The sequence below is a fragment of the Pituophis catenifer genome, unplaced genomic scaffold, assembly GCF_029215685.1.
Source record: "Pituophis catenifer annectens isolate HBS135680 unplaced genomic scaffold, rPitCat1.0.hap2 SCAF_16, whole genome shotgun sequence".
In the NCBI taxonomy this organism is placed as follows: Eukaryota; Metazoa; Chordata; class Lepidosauria; order Squamata; family Colubridae; genus Pituophis; species Pituophis catenifer.
In genome coordinates, this window is record NW_027256896.1 from 17,874,598 (window position 1) to 17,890,779 (window position 16,182).

Consider the following 16,182-nt stretch of genomic DNA (forward strand, 5'->3'; position numbering starts at 1 on the left):
TATACCTGCACACTATACAATTTAAATCTCACTGAACAGGTGATCTTAACCTTTCTGCACAGGCAGGATAAGATACTTGGGTGATTTTTTTTTAAAAAAAAATACTTGTTTTCCTGATTCAATTCTTTAGTACCTTGAAATTTTCAAACCACGCCCAGATGAAATGGGCTACTTAGGATCCCTCTCTTCATACAGGTAAGTCCTTACGATCACAACTGAGCCTCGATTATGTCGTTAAGTGAGACATTTGCTAAGTGAGTTTTGCTCCGTTTTACATTTTTCATGCCACATTTAAGTGAATCGCCGCCAGCTATTAAGTTAGTCACATGCTTGTTAAGGAGCCTGAGTGGCGTAGGAGGCTAATGCCTCCTAAGGCAACATTTAACATCCAGCTGCCTGCAATTACTACGAGTTCAATTCTCACCAGGCTCAAGGTCGACTCAGCCTTCCATCCTTTCGAAGTGGGTAAAATGAGGACTCAGATCATTGGGGGCAAGAGGCTGACTCTATAAACCGCTTAAGAGGGTAAAGCACTATGAAGCGGTATATAAGTCTAAGCGCTATTTTTTTTTTAATTTTTTTTTAAAATTTGATTTATATGCCGCCCTTCTCCAGAGACTCAGGGCGGCTTACAATGCGTTAAGCAATAGCCTTCATACTTTTTGTATATATTTTATACAAAGTCAGCTTATTGCCCCCACAAACTGGGTCCTCATTTCACCTACCTTAGAAAGGATGGAAGGCTGAGTCGACCTTGAGCCTTGGAGAGATTCGAACCAGCAGAAATTGCAGGCAGCTGTGTTAATAACAGGGTACACTAAACCACTGTACTATCAAGGCTCTTCTATAGCTATTGCTATTCCACCCCGCTTGAAGAGTTTCCTACCAGATGTTTTTTCGCCCCGACCAAAAGAAAAAGGACCTCTTGAAATTCTCATCCTTTAATGAATGGTCAGTGATATCTTTGAGCTGGTTCTGTAGAATACAATTAAACAAGATATTTAAAGGTGGTCGGTTTTTCCTCCCAAGGGTGGGTGGGTGAGGAGGATGGGTGGAGGGACCAAAATCTACCCACCAAACCCCCATGAATTGTTTTGCTTGCACCGAGATCCCACGCCTGTTGTCTTCATCGCTCGTCCTGTTCCACCCCACCGCAGATCTGAGACATTTTAAAAAAAATAATAATAACAGAAATCCTTTGATGTGACGTGTGATTGTTTCTTTCCAAAAAAAAGAAAAAAAAAAGATAACCGAAGCAACAATAGTAATAATAATAAGAATAATAATGATCGGGTAAACCGAACAACTGCTTTCCAGGCACCACTTCAAGAGGAAAAAAAATAGTCGAATTGTTCCTGTAGGAGTCCTTAATACACCATTATCGGTTCGGATGGGTTTCTCTCCCTCCCTCCCCCCCCCCCGCCCGCCCTCCCACCTTTCTCGGCCGCGATCATACGGCGTAGAGTTCGTACACCTTCTTTACACAGTACACCAGGGCCGCCAGTGCTATCGTGTTATGCAGTCTCTTCCTGTGCAGATCGTCCTTCCTCACTAGCACGACCGGGGTGGAAGTGGTCAGCGTGTGTAAGGGCAGGCGGGAGAGTTTGTAGGCGTTGTACTCCACCTGGTACTTGCAGCAGGGGTCGAACTGCCAGGAGATGCCGTAGAGGGTGCAGCAGGCCACGCTGAGCACGCCGGCCGGCAGAGAGATGTAGTGGGAGTAATCCACGGGGAGGGCCAGCGGGGTGAAGAGGCAGGCCGTGCCAGCCAGCACCGCCGTCTTGTGCAGGCAGTTCCCCACCGTGATCCAACGGGCCGTCTCGTCCCCGATGCGGGTGGGCTCGATCACGATGTACTTGTACTGGGCTTCCAAGGCTTGCTCCAGCTCGTACTCGAACTGGTCCTGCGCGTTCTCCCCGTTGTAGATTTCGTGAACGATATAACAGTCCGTGGCAGATAAGGAGACCCTGTCGGAAGGAAAAGAGGAAAGAGTTATTCAGAGGAGGGGGTGCAGGAACAAGCCTCCCACCCAGTGGTGAAATCCTCCGTGGATTGCCACCACTTCATTGCCCGGGCATGCGCGATATCCTGCTTTCTAGTGAATATAAACCATGCGGCGCAGCTGATCATCGGAAATACCGATTCGGACGAACCGGTAGCTTTTTTTTTTTTTTTACTTCCGGTTTGCCGAACAGGTAGATTTTATCACTACCAGTTCGCCTGAACCGGTGTGAACCGGAAGTATTTCACCTCTGGTCCCACCCCCTCTGCCCTCCCCTTCAAGGATGGCTTTTGGGAGCCCATCGCTGGCACCCTAACGATACTCATTTTTTTTATCCATCTCTGTCCACTCCGTCATCTTCATCATCCGCTCTTCCATTGTGGGAGAGATACAGAATAACACGGACCTCAGTGGTATCCTAGTCCAACCCCCTGCTTAGGTTAGGCAGGAAACCCTACACCTCTTCAGACAAATGGTTATCCAACATCTTCTTAAAAACTTCCAGTGTTGGAGCATTCACAGCTTCTGGAGGCAAGTTGTTCCACTGATTAATTGTTCTCACTGTCAGGAAATTTCTCCTTAGTTCTAAGTTGCTTCTCTCCTTGATAAGTTTCCATCCACTGCTTCTTGTTCTACCCTCAGGTGCTTTGGAGAATAGCTTGACTCCCTCTTCTTTGTGGCAACCCCTGAGATACTGGAAGACTGCTCTCATGTTTCCCCTAAATCCTTCTCTTCAGTAGACTAGACATACCCAGTTCCTGCAACCGTTCTTCCTATGTTTTAGCCTCCAGTCCCCTAATCACCTTTGTTGCTCTTCAATGCAGCCTAGAGTTTGTCTGGTTGGGAAGTCCCACTGTCTCAATTGACTATTGGGCCACTGGAAAGTCACTTCAAAACCTTGAGGAGCAGTGATGTCTACTCGAACCTGTGAAGTGGTGGACTTTATGGCGTCTCCAGAGTTATTTTAAAGAGGCCTCGGGGGCTTTGATAATGCCAGACTCGCTCCCAGCTCCGCTGAACACGTCAGCAAAAGGGAAATGGCATCAAATCAGATTCTGCTCCCTGAGTATTTTGCTAGCGTTTGGATATGCAAAGTGGGCTTATCAACTTAGCACATTTTGAAGCCACTGCGTCAGGGGAAAAAAAAAAAAAAAAGCTATTGACAAAATCTAAAGCTAAACCATACGGACAGAGAGGGGTCTTTTGTTCAGGCCAGGATCCGAGCGAGCTTTGGAACGACTCTATTCAACGCATTCATTCACGCGGGCTTTCGGGCCCCCCACAAAAGCTGGATTTGGGTTTCACGGCCTTTGTTTAAGCGCCTGTCTCGAACGCTGGCGTTGGTAAGACAGAGGCGAACGGCGTGGATTTTAGTGGTTTGACCAAATCTCTTCCCTATCACAATCCTAAACCTGGAAGAGAAGAATTTTAGAGTTGTGTTTCTCACCCCTTGGTAACGTTAAGATGGGTGGACTTCAACTCCCAGAATTCCCCAGCCAGCCATGAACAATAGAGTTGGAAAGACCAGAAAGACCATCCAGTCCAATGATTCTCTCCCTTGGTAACTTTAAGATGGGTGGACTTCAACTCCCAGAATTCCCCAGCCAGCCATGAATGATAGAGTTGGAAAGATCAGAAAGGCCATCCAGTCCAGTGATTCTCTCCCTTGGTAACTTTAAGATGGATGGACTTCAACTCCCAGAATTCCCCAGCCAGCCATGAACAATAGAGTTGGAAAGACCAGAAAGGCCATCCAGTCCAGTGATTCTCTCTCTTGGTAACTTTAAGATGAGTGGACTTCAACTCCCAGAATTCCCCAGCCAGCCATGAACAATAGAGTTGGAAAGACCAGAAAGACCATCCAGTCCAATGATTCTCTCCCTTGGTAACTTTAAGATGGGTGGACTTCAACTCCCAGAATTCCCCAGCCAGCCATGAACAATAGAGTTGGAAAGATCAGAAAGGCCATCCAGTCCAGTGATTCTCTCTCTTGGTAACTTTAAGATGGGTGGACTTCAACTCCCAGAATTCCCCAGCCAGCCATGAACAATAGAGTTGGAAAGACCAGAAAGACCATCCAGTCCAATGATTCTCTCCCTTGGTAACTTTAAGATGGGTAGACTTCAACTCCCAGAATTCCCCAGCCAGCCATGCTAGCTGGGGAATTCTGGGAGTTGAAGTCCACTGTATAGCTGTTATAGAAGCTATTTATACCTACGGGAAGAGAAACGTGAGCAGGGGGGAAACTAATGCACGTACATTATGGGTTTCTGATGACATCTGATGGGGAAGAGTAATGCTGCCCTGTTTGAATTTTGATCCCACCCAGCTGTTCCCATGGCTTTAGAAGCAGCTGTAATAATATTATATTTGTTGGGGTAGCCCAACATTGTCAGAGAATCCTACTGCTCTATGAAAGATGGCTGAAATCCTGCATTTAGATTAACAGAGTTGGAAGGGACCTTGTAGGTCATCTAGTCCAACCCCCTGACCAAGCAGGAGACTCTACACCATTTCTGACCGATGGCAGTCCAGTCTCTTCTTGAAAGCTTCCAGTGATGAAGCTCCCACAACTTCCGAAGGCAACTTCTGTTCCATCGGTTGATGGTTCTCACTGTCAGAAAGTTTCTCCTCATTTCCAGGTTGAATCTCCAACTCTGGAAGTTTTTAAGATGATGTTGAATAACCGTTTGTGGTGTAGGGTTTCCTGCCTAAGCAGGGGGTTGGACTAGAAGACCTCCAAGGTCCCTTCCAACTCTGTTATTCTATTCTATTAAGTGTGAAAACTGGTCATAAGTCATTTTTGTCAGTGCCCCTGTAACTTTGGTCAGTAAATAAACTGTTGTAAGTCAAGGACTAGCTGTATTCATGTTTGTGTATCTATCATAGCTGTAGATATATCAATTAATGCTTAAGTTTAACTAGTAGGTTACCAGCTTTAAGCCAAATAAAACTGCACATCCAAGATTCCTACTCTACTGTCATGTAGAGAATTTGAAAATACTGCACTGAAAATATTTTTCTAAGAAAGAGGGGCAATTTTTTATTACTCCTTTTTGAATTTCATTTTTCAACATCAAAAAATTTAGTGCCACATCCAGGTGTAACAAAGTCCTGATCATCTGAAAATCAGATGTCACTTAATTTGAGGACAAATATTTAACTTTACCATTTTTTTAAAAAAAAAATTATTCCAGCTATAAAGGCCAAAAAGATACCTTTTAAAAAGCTGGTCCTAAGATTAAGCTGGCTTCAAAAAAAAGTACAGAAAATGGGAAAGCACGCTTATGAATTATGTATGCTACATTAACTGTGTGCAGAGGCATCGCCGGCCGTTTCCTGGATCAATCTTAAATATGCTTATTTAAGGTTTGTTAGCTGTTTATAAAAATAAATGGTCTGTTTGAAGAGTAAGCCGAGATCGAAATTTCCAGTAATAGCTCCTGAAGAGAGGTGAATGCTTTCTTTGTGGACGGTTGTGATGTCGCACAAGATTCAAGTCACACGGTACAAGGTCTACCAGAGAGGGTACATGGGTTGTGCCACTTCACAGGGCCTCTGGAGTCCCACCCCACTGGAGGCTGACAGTTTCTGCACACCTTCAAAGTAAGCTGCCTGCAATACAGGTAAAGGTAAAGGTAGGAATACAGGTAAAGGTAGTTTCCCTTCACACATATGTGCTAGTCGTTCCTGACTCTAGGGGGCGGTGCTCATCTCCGTTTCAAAGCCAAAGAGCCAGCGCTGTCCGAAGACGTCTCCGTGGTCACAAGGCCAGCATGACTCAACGCCAAAGGCGCATGGAACGCTGTTCCCTTCCCACCAAAGGTGGTTCCCTATTTTTCTACCTGCATTTTTTAAACGTGCTTTCGAACTGCTACGTTGGCAGAAGCTGGGACAAGTCACGGGACCTCACCCCATTACGCAGCACTAGGGATTCGAACTGCTGAACTGCCGACCTTCCGATCAACAAGCTCAGTGTCTTAGCCACTGAGCCACCGCGTCCCTTTGGAATACAGGTAGCCCTAGGCCAGGGGTCAGCAACCTGCGGCTCTGGAGCCGCATGTGGCTCTTTCACCCCTCTGCTGCGGCTCCGTCGCTCAAAATATGCGCCACAACCGCCAATGTGTGACACCCGCCGGCACGTGATTTATTGAGCTTTTCAACCCCCGGTAGGCCAACCATGGATAAATCCAAGAAAAGAAAAGTTTCAGAAGAAAACAGAACGTTTAATTCAACTACGTATGATAGTTTTGTGGCCGCTCAAGAAATAATCAGGCACAGGAAGGGTTTTGTGGCTCCCGGTGTTTTCTTTTCGGTGGGAAACGGGTCCAAATGGCTCTTTGAGTGTTTAAGTTTGCAGACCGCTGCCCTAGACTTACAACAATTCATTTAATGACCCAAGTTACAACGGCACTGAAGAAAGTTGACTTATGACTGTTCTTCACATTTATGACCGTTGCAGCATCCCCATGGTGACGTGATCAAAATTCAAACCCTTGGCAATTGGCTTGTATTTATGATGGTTGCCATGTCCCGGGGTCACGGGACCTTTTTGCGACCTTCTAGCCAACAATGGGGAAGCCAGATTCACTTAACGACCCGGTTGACGAATTTAACAATTGCAGTGCTTCACTGAGCGACCACGGCAAGGAAGATCGTAAAATGAGGCAAAACTCTCTTATCAACTGTTTGGCTTAGCGACAAAAATCTGGGAGTCAATTGCGGTTGTTAAGTCGACAAGTCCACAACCAGCCTTCTTGTCATCATGCTGGTGCATTATGTTAAGTCATCTGGGGGGGGGAGAACCAGGAAAGGTCGCATTCACACAACTTGCCAAATCCCCCATCAATAGTTTACAAACCCCCCTGTGGCTGCAACGCTCATAAGTGCAAGGATTGGTCGTAAGTCACTCTTTTCAGCCCCGTCGTAACTTTGAACGGTCGCTAAACAGGCAGGTGTCCCCCGTTCAGTCATACTAATGCCATTTGCAGCTTTGCATTTCACCGGAAATAGCCCAGAAATGTGTTTTCCTGAAGTCAGATTCATTTAAGAACTGTGTTACTAACTTCACAATTTCAGGGATTTGCCTAACAAATAAAGAGTGAGAAAGTTTGCAAAGTGAGGCAAAATTCACTGAACAACGGTCTCGCTTAGTTACAGAAACGTTGAGGTCAGTTGTGGTCGTAAGTTGAGCACTACCTTATATTTCCCAGGAAAGCTAGAACGTGCTTTCCCTTCCAAGAAACATTCTGTTCTTTTAAGTAGAGGATCGCTATGCAGAAATGCAACAAGGAGCCTGCACGAAAGAAGGGGAAATGTTTTACATTTTCTTCTCTAATAAAAGGACAAAAATTATAATTCTTATTCAACTCTGTCCCATTAGACGAAGCAAAGTTTTGAAAACACAAGCAAGAGACCGGAATCTCTCTTTTAAATCACGCAAACTTGACTGCCTTTAAAACGAAAACACCAGCCTGATATATATATATATATATATATATAGTAATCCAACCAGTCGGGTAAGGATCAATTAATAATATTTATTGCTTTCTGGGCACTTTCCGAACATTCAGAAGGTACTTATTAAAACAGGCCAGAGATGGTTAATTGTGCTTAATTACCGGCACCCAGGTTCACAAGAGGGAAAAAAAAAAATTAAGGCAATAATTTATGGCTGAAACATAAATTGCAAAACTGAAATGTTTAAACTGTGAAACGAATGACTCGGCAGTTTTAACGGATCCCGGTTTTATACAAAACAGGAGCACAAGGAGGATAATGTAACCCACAGAGTGGAAAACCAGTTTGGTGTAGCTAACGATTAATGGTAAGCCTACAAACCAGGAGGTGGTGAGTTCCAATTCCGCCTTAGGCAAAAAAGCTAGCTAGGTGACCTTGGGCCAGTCACTTTCTCTCTACCCTGGGAAGGAGGCAATGGCAAACCATCTCAGAAAAACCTTGCCACGAGGAAACCGCAGGCAATCTTTTGAGATTCACACAATACTGAACGGAATAATTTTAAAAAAATTATACGCATCTTTAGATACAACAATTGAGCCTTTAGAGCAAGCCCTACACAGATTCTGGAACATCACTTGCATTGACCCAAGCCAAACATCAAGATACTAAACCAAATGTCCCTAAAAAATTAAAATCAATACCAGGGTGGTTTTTTCATGCTACATAACTAAGCTCCATTTCATGCTGAATAAACTAAATTATTTATGTATCTTAAATAGAAAACTATCTTACGATAGATTTTTACCCCAGAGAGAGAAAATGATGGAGGGAGAGAATGAGAGAGGAAAAAAGAGCAACAATTGAGAGAGAAATGAGAGAGAGCATGAGGGAGAGAATGAGAGAGAGGGAAAAGAAAGGGAAACAAATGAAAGGGGAAAGGAAGGAAGGAAAGAAGGGAGAGGAAAAAGAAAAACAGAAATGAGAGGGGGGGAGAGAGAGAAGGCCTGGGTAGGCGTGGCGGGGGTATGTCATGTGACTGGGTGGGAGTGACGTTGAGTTGGCCACGCCCACTCAGGTTTTGTGGCTCCCGGTGTTTTCTTTTCTGTGGGAAACGGGTCCAAATGGCTCTTTTGAGTGTTTAAGGTCGCAGAACCCCTGGATTAACGTAAGGCAGGACCTAAAGCACAATCAAAGAACACTGGAAAATAATTGAATGCTAGTTTATTATGCAACCTAATCACAGACCCACCCAGGGGCCAACAATCATCCGCAACATTGCTGGCAGAAACTTCAAGAAAGTTTTAAGCATTGGAGCTGGCTGTTCAATTCCCTATCGCTCCACGCATATTGCAGCTGAGGACAAAACGGACTTGGCCTCCCATATCCAAAGGGGTTACGATGAGCCAAATCATAAGTCCTTTTCCAATTTCTTTTCCAATAAATTTAAGAAGTTTCTCAACTTTACAATAGGTGGGCCTCAACTCCCAGAATGAAGTCCCATCTATCTTGAAATTGCCAAGGCTGAGAAACAATGCAACAAGGGAGTGGGTTATGTGTGCCCAACTTTCAGATTTATGGACTTCAACTCCCACAATTCCCCAGCCAGCTCCGAGCTTTGGAATTCTGGGAATTGAAGTCCACAAGTCTTAAAAGCGGCCAAGGATGGAGGATACCCCTGCAATAATGCATTATTAATCCCACTAATATTAGTCCTTTCATACCTATAGCCTTTGCCTGCAAAGCAGTCCAAACACAACGTCAAGGAAAAGGGCCAGGAAAAACAGCTCTGAATGGGAGGAATTGGGATAAGAAGGATTGGACCGTTGTGAAAACAGGCCGATAACGGGTGTGAACGTAATTCATTGACTCTAAACTACATTCCTAGCTGCAGCCAGCGACTCTTGGGAGATGTTTCCGGAAAAAGCAGGGGGAAGAAAAACGATGTGGGAGAAACTCTTAAAGGAAAGAATCTAACTAGGATGCCATTATTACTTGCTCAGAAACATGAGATCTGAAATCACCGCATGGTTCAAAGAAGAATTTTTCTCGGACAGCTGCTTGGAAGCCTTCAGGACAAGAATGCCGATCAACCCTCCCACGTTTTCAGAAATATGGATCATAAATATATATATATATATATATATATCAGCCAGCGAATATGTTTCCCAGGGTGAGCTGTAAAAACACCACCGCTAATTCTACTTTAGGGCGAGGAAGGAAGGGGATGTTTCCAACAATTTGTGGGAGGGGGAGAAAGAAACTTTATTATGGAGCAAATAAATATTAATAAATGCAAGCCAGGGAGTGCCCTTGTAATTCTGGATGGGATCCCAGAATACAATGGAAACATACTTTAGAGCTGGGACTGGCTTCTGGAGAGAGTATGTAGAGGACTAATAATAAAATGTACTCTTTGCCTTGCATTAGAGCTGTTTTTGTGCCACCTAGTTTCCAGCACCAGGCTGGAAACTAGGTGGCTGTGAGTTCTAGTTCCTCCTCAGGCATGGAAGCCAGCCGGGTGACTTTGAGCCAATCACCAGGAGGCTGTGAGTTCTAGTCTCACTTCAGGCATGAAAACGAGCTGGATGATTTTGCACCAATCACCAGGAGACTGCGAGTTCTAGTCCTGCATTAGGCATGAAAGACAGTTGGGTGACTTTGGGCCAATCACCAAAGAAGACAGTGAGTTCTAGTCCCGCCTTAGCCATGAAAGCCAACTGGGTGACTTTGAGCCAATCCAGGAGATGGTGAGTTCTAGTCCGGCGTTAAACATGGAAGCCAGCTGGGTGACTTTGGGCCTATAACCAAGAGACCGGAAGTTCTAGTCTCACTTCAAGGCATGAAAACTAGCTGGATGATTTTGCGCCAATCACCAGGAGACTGTGAGTTCTAGTCTCACTTCAAGGCATGAAAACTAGCTGAGTGACTTTGGGCCAATCACCAGGAGACTGTGAGTTCTAGTCCCACATTAGGCATGAAAGAAGGTTGGGTGACTTTGGGCCAGTCCCCCCCCTCTCTTAGCCCAACCTACCTCATAGGATTGTTGTCATGGGGAGAACAGGAGGTGGAAGGAGTATTAGGTATGTTTGCCCCTGTGAGTTACTTATAAAGACGAGATAAAAATCTAGTAAATCAATAAAAATAAATCAACTAGAGACTGGAGCAATAAAGCATCTGCTTCAACCACCGTTTCCTCACTGTGGTTTAATGGTTAACCCTGTTGAACAAGCAACCTAAGAAATGCAAACTTGATAACGATGTCATCTTTTGACTGGCAACCCCTTGATAACAAAATCCACATGTGATTGATCCAATCTGTTGAGGGACAATGGAGAACATGCAAGTGTTCGTAGCCAAGTTCTTGAGAGTAGGGGTCTCCAACATTGGGCACTTTAAGCAAAGCTGGCTGAGGAATTCTGGGAGTTGAAGTCCACAAGTCCCCAAGGTTGGAGACCCCTACTCTTAACACATTTCCTGAAAAAATTAAGCTCTTTTTCTTTCATTCCTTTGCAGATCCAACTATTTCAACAATAAAAGAAACCCTCACAGCCCCATCCTGCAGCAAACTACACCGAAAAGTTTGAAACTGGGGCAGTAGAATAAAAATTAAGTTGACTTCGTTACAACAGTTGTAACAATAGTTACAACAGTTGAGTTGTAACTATTTCTCTTTCAGAAAGTAACCCAAGAGGAAGAAAATAAAAATATTTATTTCCCACTTTTCATTCAGGAGCTCAAGCCCTCCCCTCCTGCTTTCCTCCAAACCGTATTTAGACTCTTTACTTTCCATGCCAACAAAAATATATCCATCTGTCCATTTTTCTATCTTGCTAGAAAAGCCAACGGTGAAATGTTTAAAAGTTCCCAAGCTAAGAGCCCACCCACAACTCCATTAATTCCATGCCAGCTCCCAAATTAATTTTCCAAATCCAAGATAAAAACTTCACCCACCTAAACAATAACAACAAATACAAGTCAACCAGCATCAACAATTGTGGGCACTCAGAAATCACTTTTGAAAGATTCAGGGAAATGTTCAGAAACGACAACCTAAAATTAAAAAAAAAATTAAGACTTGCAGGGAAGAAATGGTGAATTGAAGAACGAAGGGCCCTTTGTAATTTCTCTCCAAATTGATCTGAAAGCGAGTTTCAAAATGACCAGCTACAAGAATGATATGGAAAAAGATGCTAAGCTGGATAATATGAATGAAAAGTGGCTGATACCTTTATAATTGAAAGCGATGTACAAATAACAAATCGAAGGAGTTACTTGGCTAACTTTCCTATACTAGATTGACAAAAAAAAATATTCATTAAAGCTTTGAAGGACTTTGTAAGAAGGGACTAAAAAAAGATGAAATCAAATCCTCGAACATTATTTGATGGGATTAAAGATCAAGATTGTTAAAAGGAAGAATGTAAAGTTGGTTTATTTGATCAAGCTTAAAATAGATCTGGTGCTTATGACTGATAATTCTTAATGGCCTTTTGCGGACATCAAGACTGAAGAACGAGGCTTTTAAGGAAAGTAAGCAATGGGGATTGGGAAGAAGAGTTCATTTGTTATATTTTAAAAGAAGGTGATAAATTACTAAAATAGTTTGTACTTGTGATGAAGAGAAACGTTACATCTTTATATATATCTTTCTTTCTTTCTTTCTTTCTTTCTTTCTTTCTTTCTCTTTCTTTCTTTTTTTCTTTTTCTTTCTTTCTTTCTTGCAGTTTCTGTCTTTTTCTTTTGTTCTTTATCTTGTTAATTGTAATCTTTTTAATAAAATGTCTATACATTTTTTAAAAAAATTGGGAGCACTGAGGAACCACCTTCAGAAGCAAACGAGGACACTTTACGTCTCCCTGATGCCGACATGTAGGAAAGAAAGGCGAGAATTTCCTGAGCTGAGGATGGATCTTGACTTTTCCCTTCCCACATTTGCCCCCCCCCTGATGTCCACCCCAACCCACAATGAGATGTGCTCACTGCCTTGACTGATATATAAACACAGAGATAAAAATCTAATCATAATCATCATTCTCCCTTCCAAGCCAAGCCCACCCTTTTTCACAAAACCTGAGCCTTTCCAAAACAGCCGGACTCTTTCCTCTCCCACCCAGCAGTTCCCCAGGACAAATGCAACTTCACACTCGCCTCCAAAAAGCCCCAAATTTTTCATATCTATGCCTTTCATTGCTCCCAGCCTCCCCTCCTTTCCTGCAGCCACAGCCACCCAGGGCCCCAGCTGATCCCCCCCACCCATGTCATTTCCCTGCAGCTGCATTAATAGGATAGAGCACCTTTCCATGGGTTGTTCCATCAAATCCCTCTTTGCCCAGCTTCTACCAGCCCTGTTAGGTAGTCCAGAAAAAGCACACCCAGGAGAACTCAATCTATATCTATTGTAAGGTTACCCCAACAGTGTCTATGGAGATTCTCAGTCATCCAGGTCATGGCTGTCCCAAAGGTGCTTTTTTTAAGAGGCAACTGGACTTTCTGGGATTTTTTCTTTTCTTTGAAGATGTTTTGCTTCTCATCCAAGAAGCTTCTTCAGCTCTGACTTGATGGTGGGGAATGGAAGGATTTATACTCCTTGCAGATAGAATTGGTCATTTGCATCCTTTCTGAGGGTCATTGAGGCCACTTGGAGGTTTATCAGTGTCCTCAGAGTTACCTGAGTTGCGAAGGTGCGGGGCCTTCTTGGAACTGCTGAAAGGACTGTGTTGTAGGCTGGAAATAGAAGATGTTGTATCCCTGCCCCTCAGTTGAGAGAGAGCTGTTCAATTTTGACATAGGTGGCCTCTTTGACCCCTCTTCTTTCAAACCGGCAGTCCTCTCTGTCCAAAATATGGACTTTGCTGTCTTCAAAATGTCAAAATTGTCTTTGAAATGCAGATGGACTGCCGAATCTAGTCCCGATGTGTTCCCCTATGTTGTGCGATGCGTTTAGGAAGTGGTCGAAGGCTCCACACCCCATTTGCACTACTCCGATGACCCTGAGGACACAGATAAGCCTCCAAGTGACCTCAAGGACTCTCTAAAAAGAATGCAAACGACCAGCTCTGTCTGCAAGGAGTATAAATCCTTCCATTCCCCACCATCCACTCAGAGCTGAAGAAGCTTCTCGGATGAGAAGCGAAACGTCTTCAAAGAAAAACCTGAAAGTCCAGTTGCCCCTTGGGGGGGAAAAAAAGCACTTTTGAGTTACCCCAACAGAATTTTGGAGGGCTGGAAGTCTTTCTCCTCTCTCCCCTCCACCCCCCCCATTACTTTGATTCTCTCCAAAACTAGGAGAGTCCCTTCTGGAGACGCTTCCTTCCTCCACCCCCCAGTCCTCAATCCCTGCTTTGAACTCTCCTTTGACCCTTGTCCACCCAAGGTCATTCTCACAACCCTTGACTGGTTCACACTGCCAGCCCCAACCTACCGCCCCATCTCTTCCTCCCTCTCCCCCCCGAGGTTGGTTTAACCCGTCCCTCATCCCTCCTGCCTCCAAGGCTGGTTTAACCCCACACCCCCATCCCTTCCTCTCTCCCCCCCTGACTGGTTTTAACCCCCCCATCCCTCCCTCCCTCCCCCCACAAGGTTGCTTTGACCACCATCCCTCCTGCCCCCAAGACTGGTTTAACTTCCCCCATTCCTTCCTCTCTCCCCCTCCCACTGGTTTAAACCCCCATCCCTTCCTCCCTCTCCCCCAGGTTGCTTTGACCCCCCCCATCCCTCCTGCCCCCAAGGCTGGTTTAAACCCCACTCCCACCCCTTCCTTCTCCCTCACTGACTGGTTTTAACCCACCCCCCTCATCCCTCCATCCCCAGATTGCTTTGACCTACCCCCCACCCCCCCTGCCCCCAAGACTGGTTTAACCCCCTCCATCCCTCCTTCCTGTCCCCCCCAAAGCTGGTTTAACCTCTACACCTTCTTCCCTGCACCCCCCCCCCACCAAGGCTGGTTTAATCCCCCCATCCCTTTCTTCCCTCCCTCCCTCCTGCCCCCCCCAAAACCTGGTTTAACCTCCCCCCTCCCCACATTTCCAACTTCAAAAGCCCTGGTGTAGCTCAACTCACAGGGGTTTGGGGCCCTCCTCAACCGTTCTCCTCCCCCTCCTCACTAGGAATGTGATTTCCCTTCCCCCCCACCCCCACCCTCCCACCCCCAAATTAGGACCTGCAATTCAATGGCTGGCTTTTTTTTGTCTTTTTTGAGGAGGGGGTGGAGGGATACGTCTCCAAAGCCTGGAAAAGGGGGAGAATCGGCGGCGGGGGGGCCGTTTCGGACGATGGGTATTGTAGTCCTTGGAGGTTGCTTGCTCTCCCCTTCTCCTCCCCCCCAATAACCCCCCCCAGGCGGGGAGGGGGCTTCCAGTTCCCCCCCCTCACAGGAGCCGCTTCCCTGCCCCTCAGGACCTGCTCCAAAGGACCGAGGAGGCCCGGCGGGACTCACCTCTCCCTGGCGGCGCCGCCGCTGGAGCTGCCGGGCCCCGCTCGCCTCCTTCCCCAGGCCGCCATCTTGGAAAAAGGCTTCGCAAATGTCTCCGCCGAAAGGGGCAGCGGATGGCGGGGCTGGGCGGAGGGCGGAGAGGCAGGCTTTGGGAGCCGCTTCCCGAAGGCTGCCGGGAAACGGAGTCCGGCAGGAGGGCGCCGAGGAAGCCCTGGCAACGGGCGCCTCCTCTCGCACAAACTACAAACTCCGGCCATCTTGGCGGGGAAAAGGAACCGGGGTGGCGGTGGAGAAGAGCGCGAGCGGTGCCGCTTGGGAAATGAAGTCCCGCGGCCAGGGAAAGCGGTAGGAGGAGCAGGAAGGGAAAAACTACCTTTCCCAGGGAAGGGCGGGGAGAGGTACGGGCCCACGTGAGCGCGAGAGGGGCGGAGAGAGAGAGAGAGAGAGAGAGAGAGAAAAAAAAAGGTTTTAGCCCACACTCCGGAGAGCGGACGAGGGTTGCTTTGGCTGGAGTTCTGGCTCCGCCCACTTTGCGCGGCTCAGCCAATGGGAGCCCGGCACCTCGTTTTCTCGGGTTTCGCACGTTTGGCATGGAAAATGAATCATAAAACGAAATTAATGAAATGGAGCGAAGCACGTGCTTTCCGTTGCAAGCGGCGATCGCCATTGCAAAGTTCCTAGTCAGTGGGACTTTTTTTGGTGGAAGAGTCCTAACTGGGCGATCATCAAACCAACATCTCGATAAACCATGGTTTGTTTAAACAAAAAACAAAAAAAACGACCCAAAAGTCACACTAAGCCAGAAAAGAACATGGGAAAACACCCAAGTTAGCAAGTAAATCTGGTCACTTTAAGAAGCCTGGACTTCAACTCCCAGAATTTTCCTGCCAGCTATTATTTTATTTATTTTTATTTATTTATTAATTTAATTTGTATACCGCCCTTCTCCCAGAAGGGACTCAGGGCGGTGAACAGCCAAAATTAAAAAACATATTAGCTTTGATCAAGTTTGAATAACCTACTAACTGAACCTCAACCCTTATGATTTTCAAAGCCTGTTGCAATAGACTTGAATTAACATAGGATGGTTTAGCACTGCCTGTGAATCTGTCCAAGAAACCGCTTTTTCTGTCGTCTCTCGACCTCGGCTTGAAAAGTTGCTCTGTCTAGAATAGACGATAATGATTGATTGATGATTGATTGATGAGGAGAGACAGAGAAAGAGGAAGAAAAGAAAGAAAAGGAAGGAAGGAAGGAAGGAAAGAAGAAAGAAAGAAAGAAAGAAAGA

The 16,182-nt window shown here is 45.7% G+C and overlaps 1 protein-coding gene across 1 annotated transcript; it reads right to left on the minus strand.

The window, feature by feature from the left end:
• Positions 1-925: 925 nt before the first annotated feature.
• On the minus strand, positions 926-14,963 carry TMEM11 (transmembrane protein 11). The gene is made up of 2 exons (XM_070954988.1): positions 14,898-14,963; positions 926-1,967 (listed from the first exon to the last, which is right to left on the minus strand). Exons 1-2 carry the CDS (start codon positions 14,960-14,962, stop codon positions 1,451-1,453), a joined length of 582 nt encoding a protein of 193 aa, XP_070811089.1. The 5' UTR covers position 14,963; the 3' UTR covers positions 926-1,450.
• Positions 14,964-16,182: the final 1,219 nt, after the last annotated feature.

Bases quoted from the DNA above. Each gene is read 5' to 3' on its own strand.
- TMEM11 (XM_070954988.1), bottom strand. From the start codon at position 14,962: ATGGCGGCCTGGGGAAGGAGGCGAGCGGGGCCCGGCAGCTCCAGCGGC. The intron at 1,968-14,897 runs GTGAGTCCCGCC...TCCTTCCGACAG, and splicing joins GGCGGCGCCGCCAGGGAGAG to GGTCTCCTTATCTGCCACGG.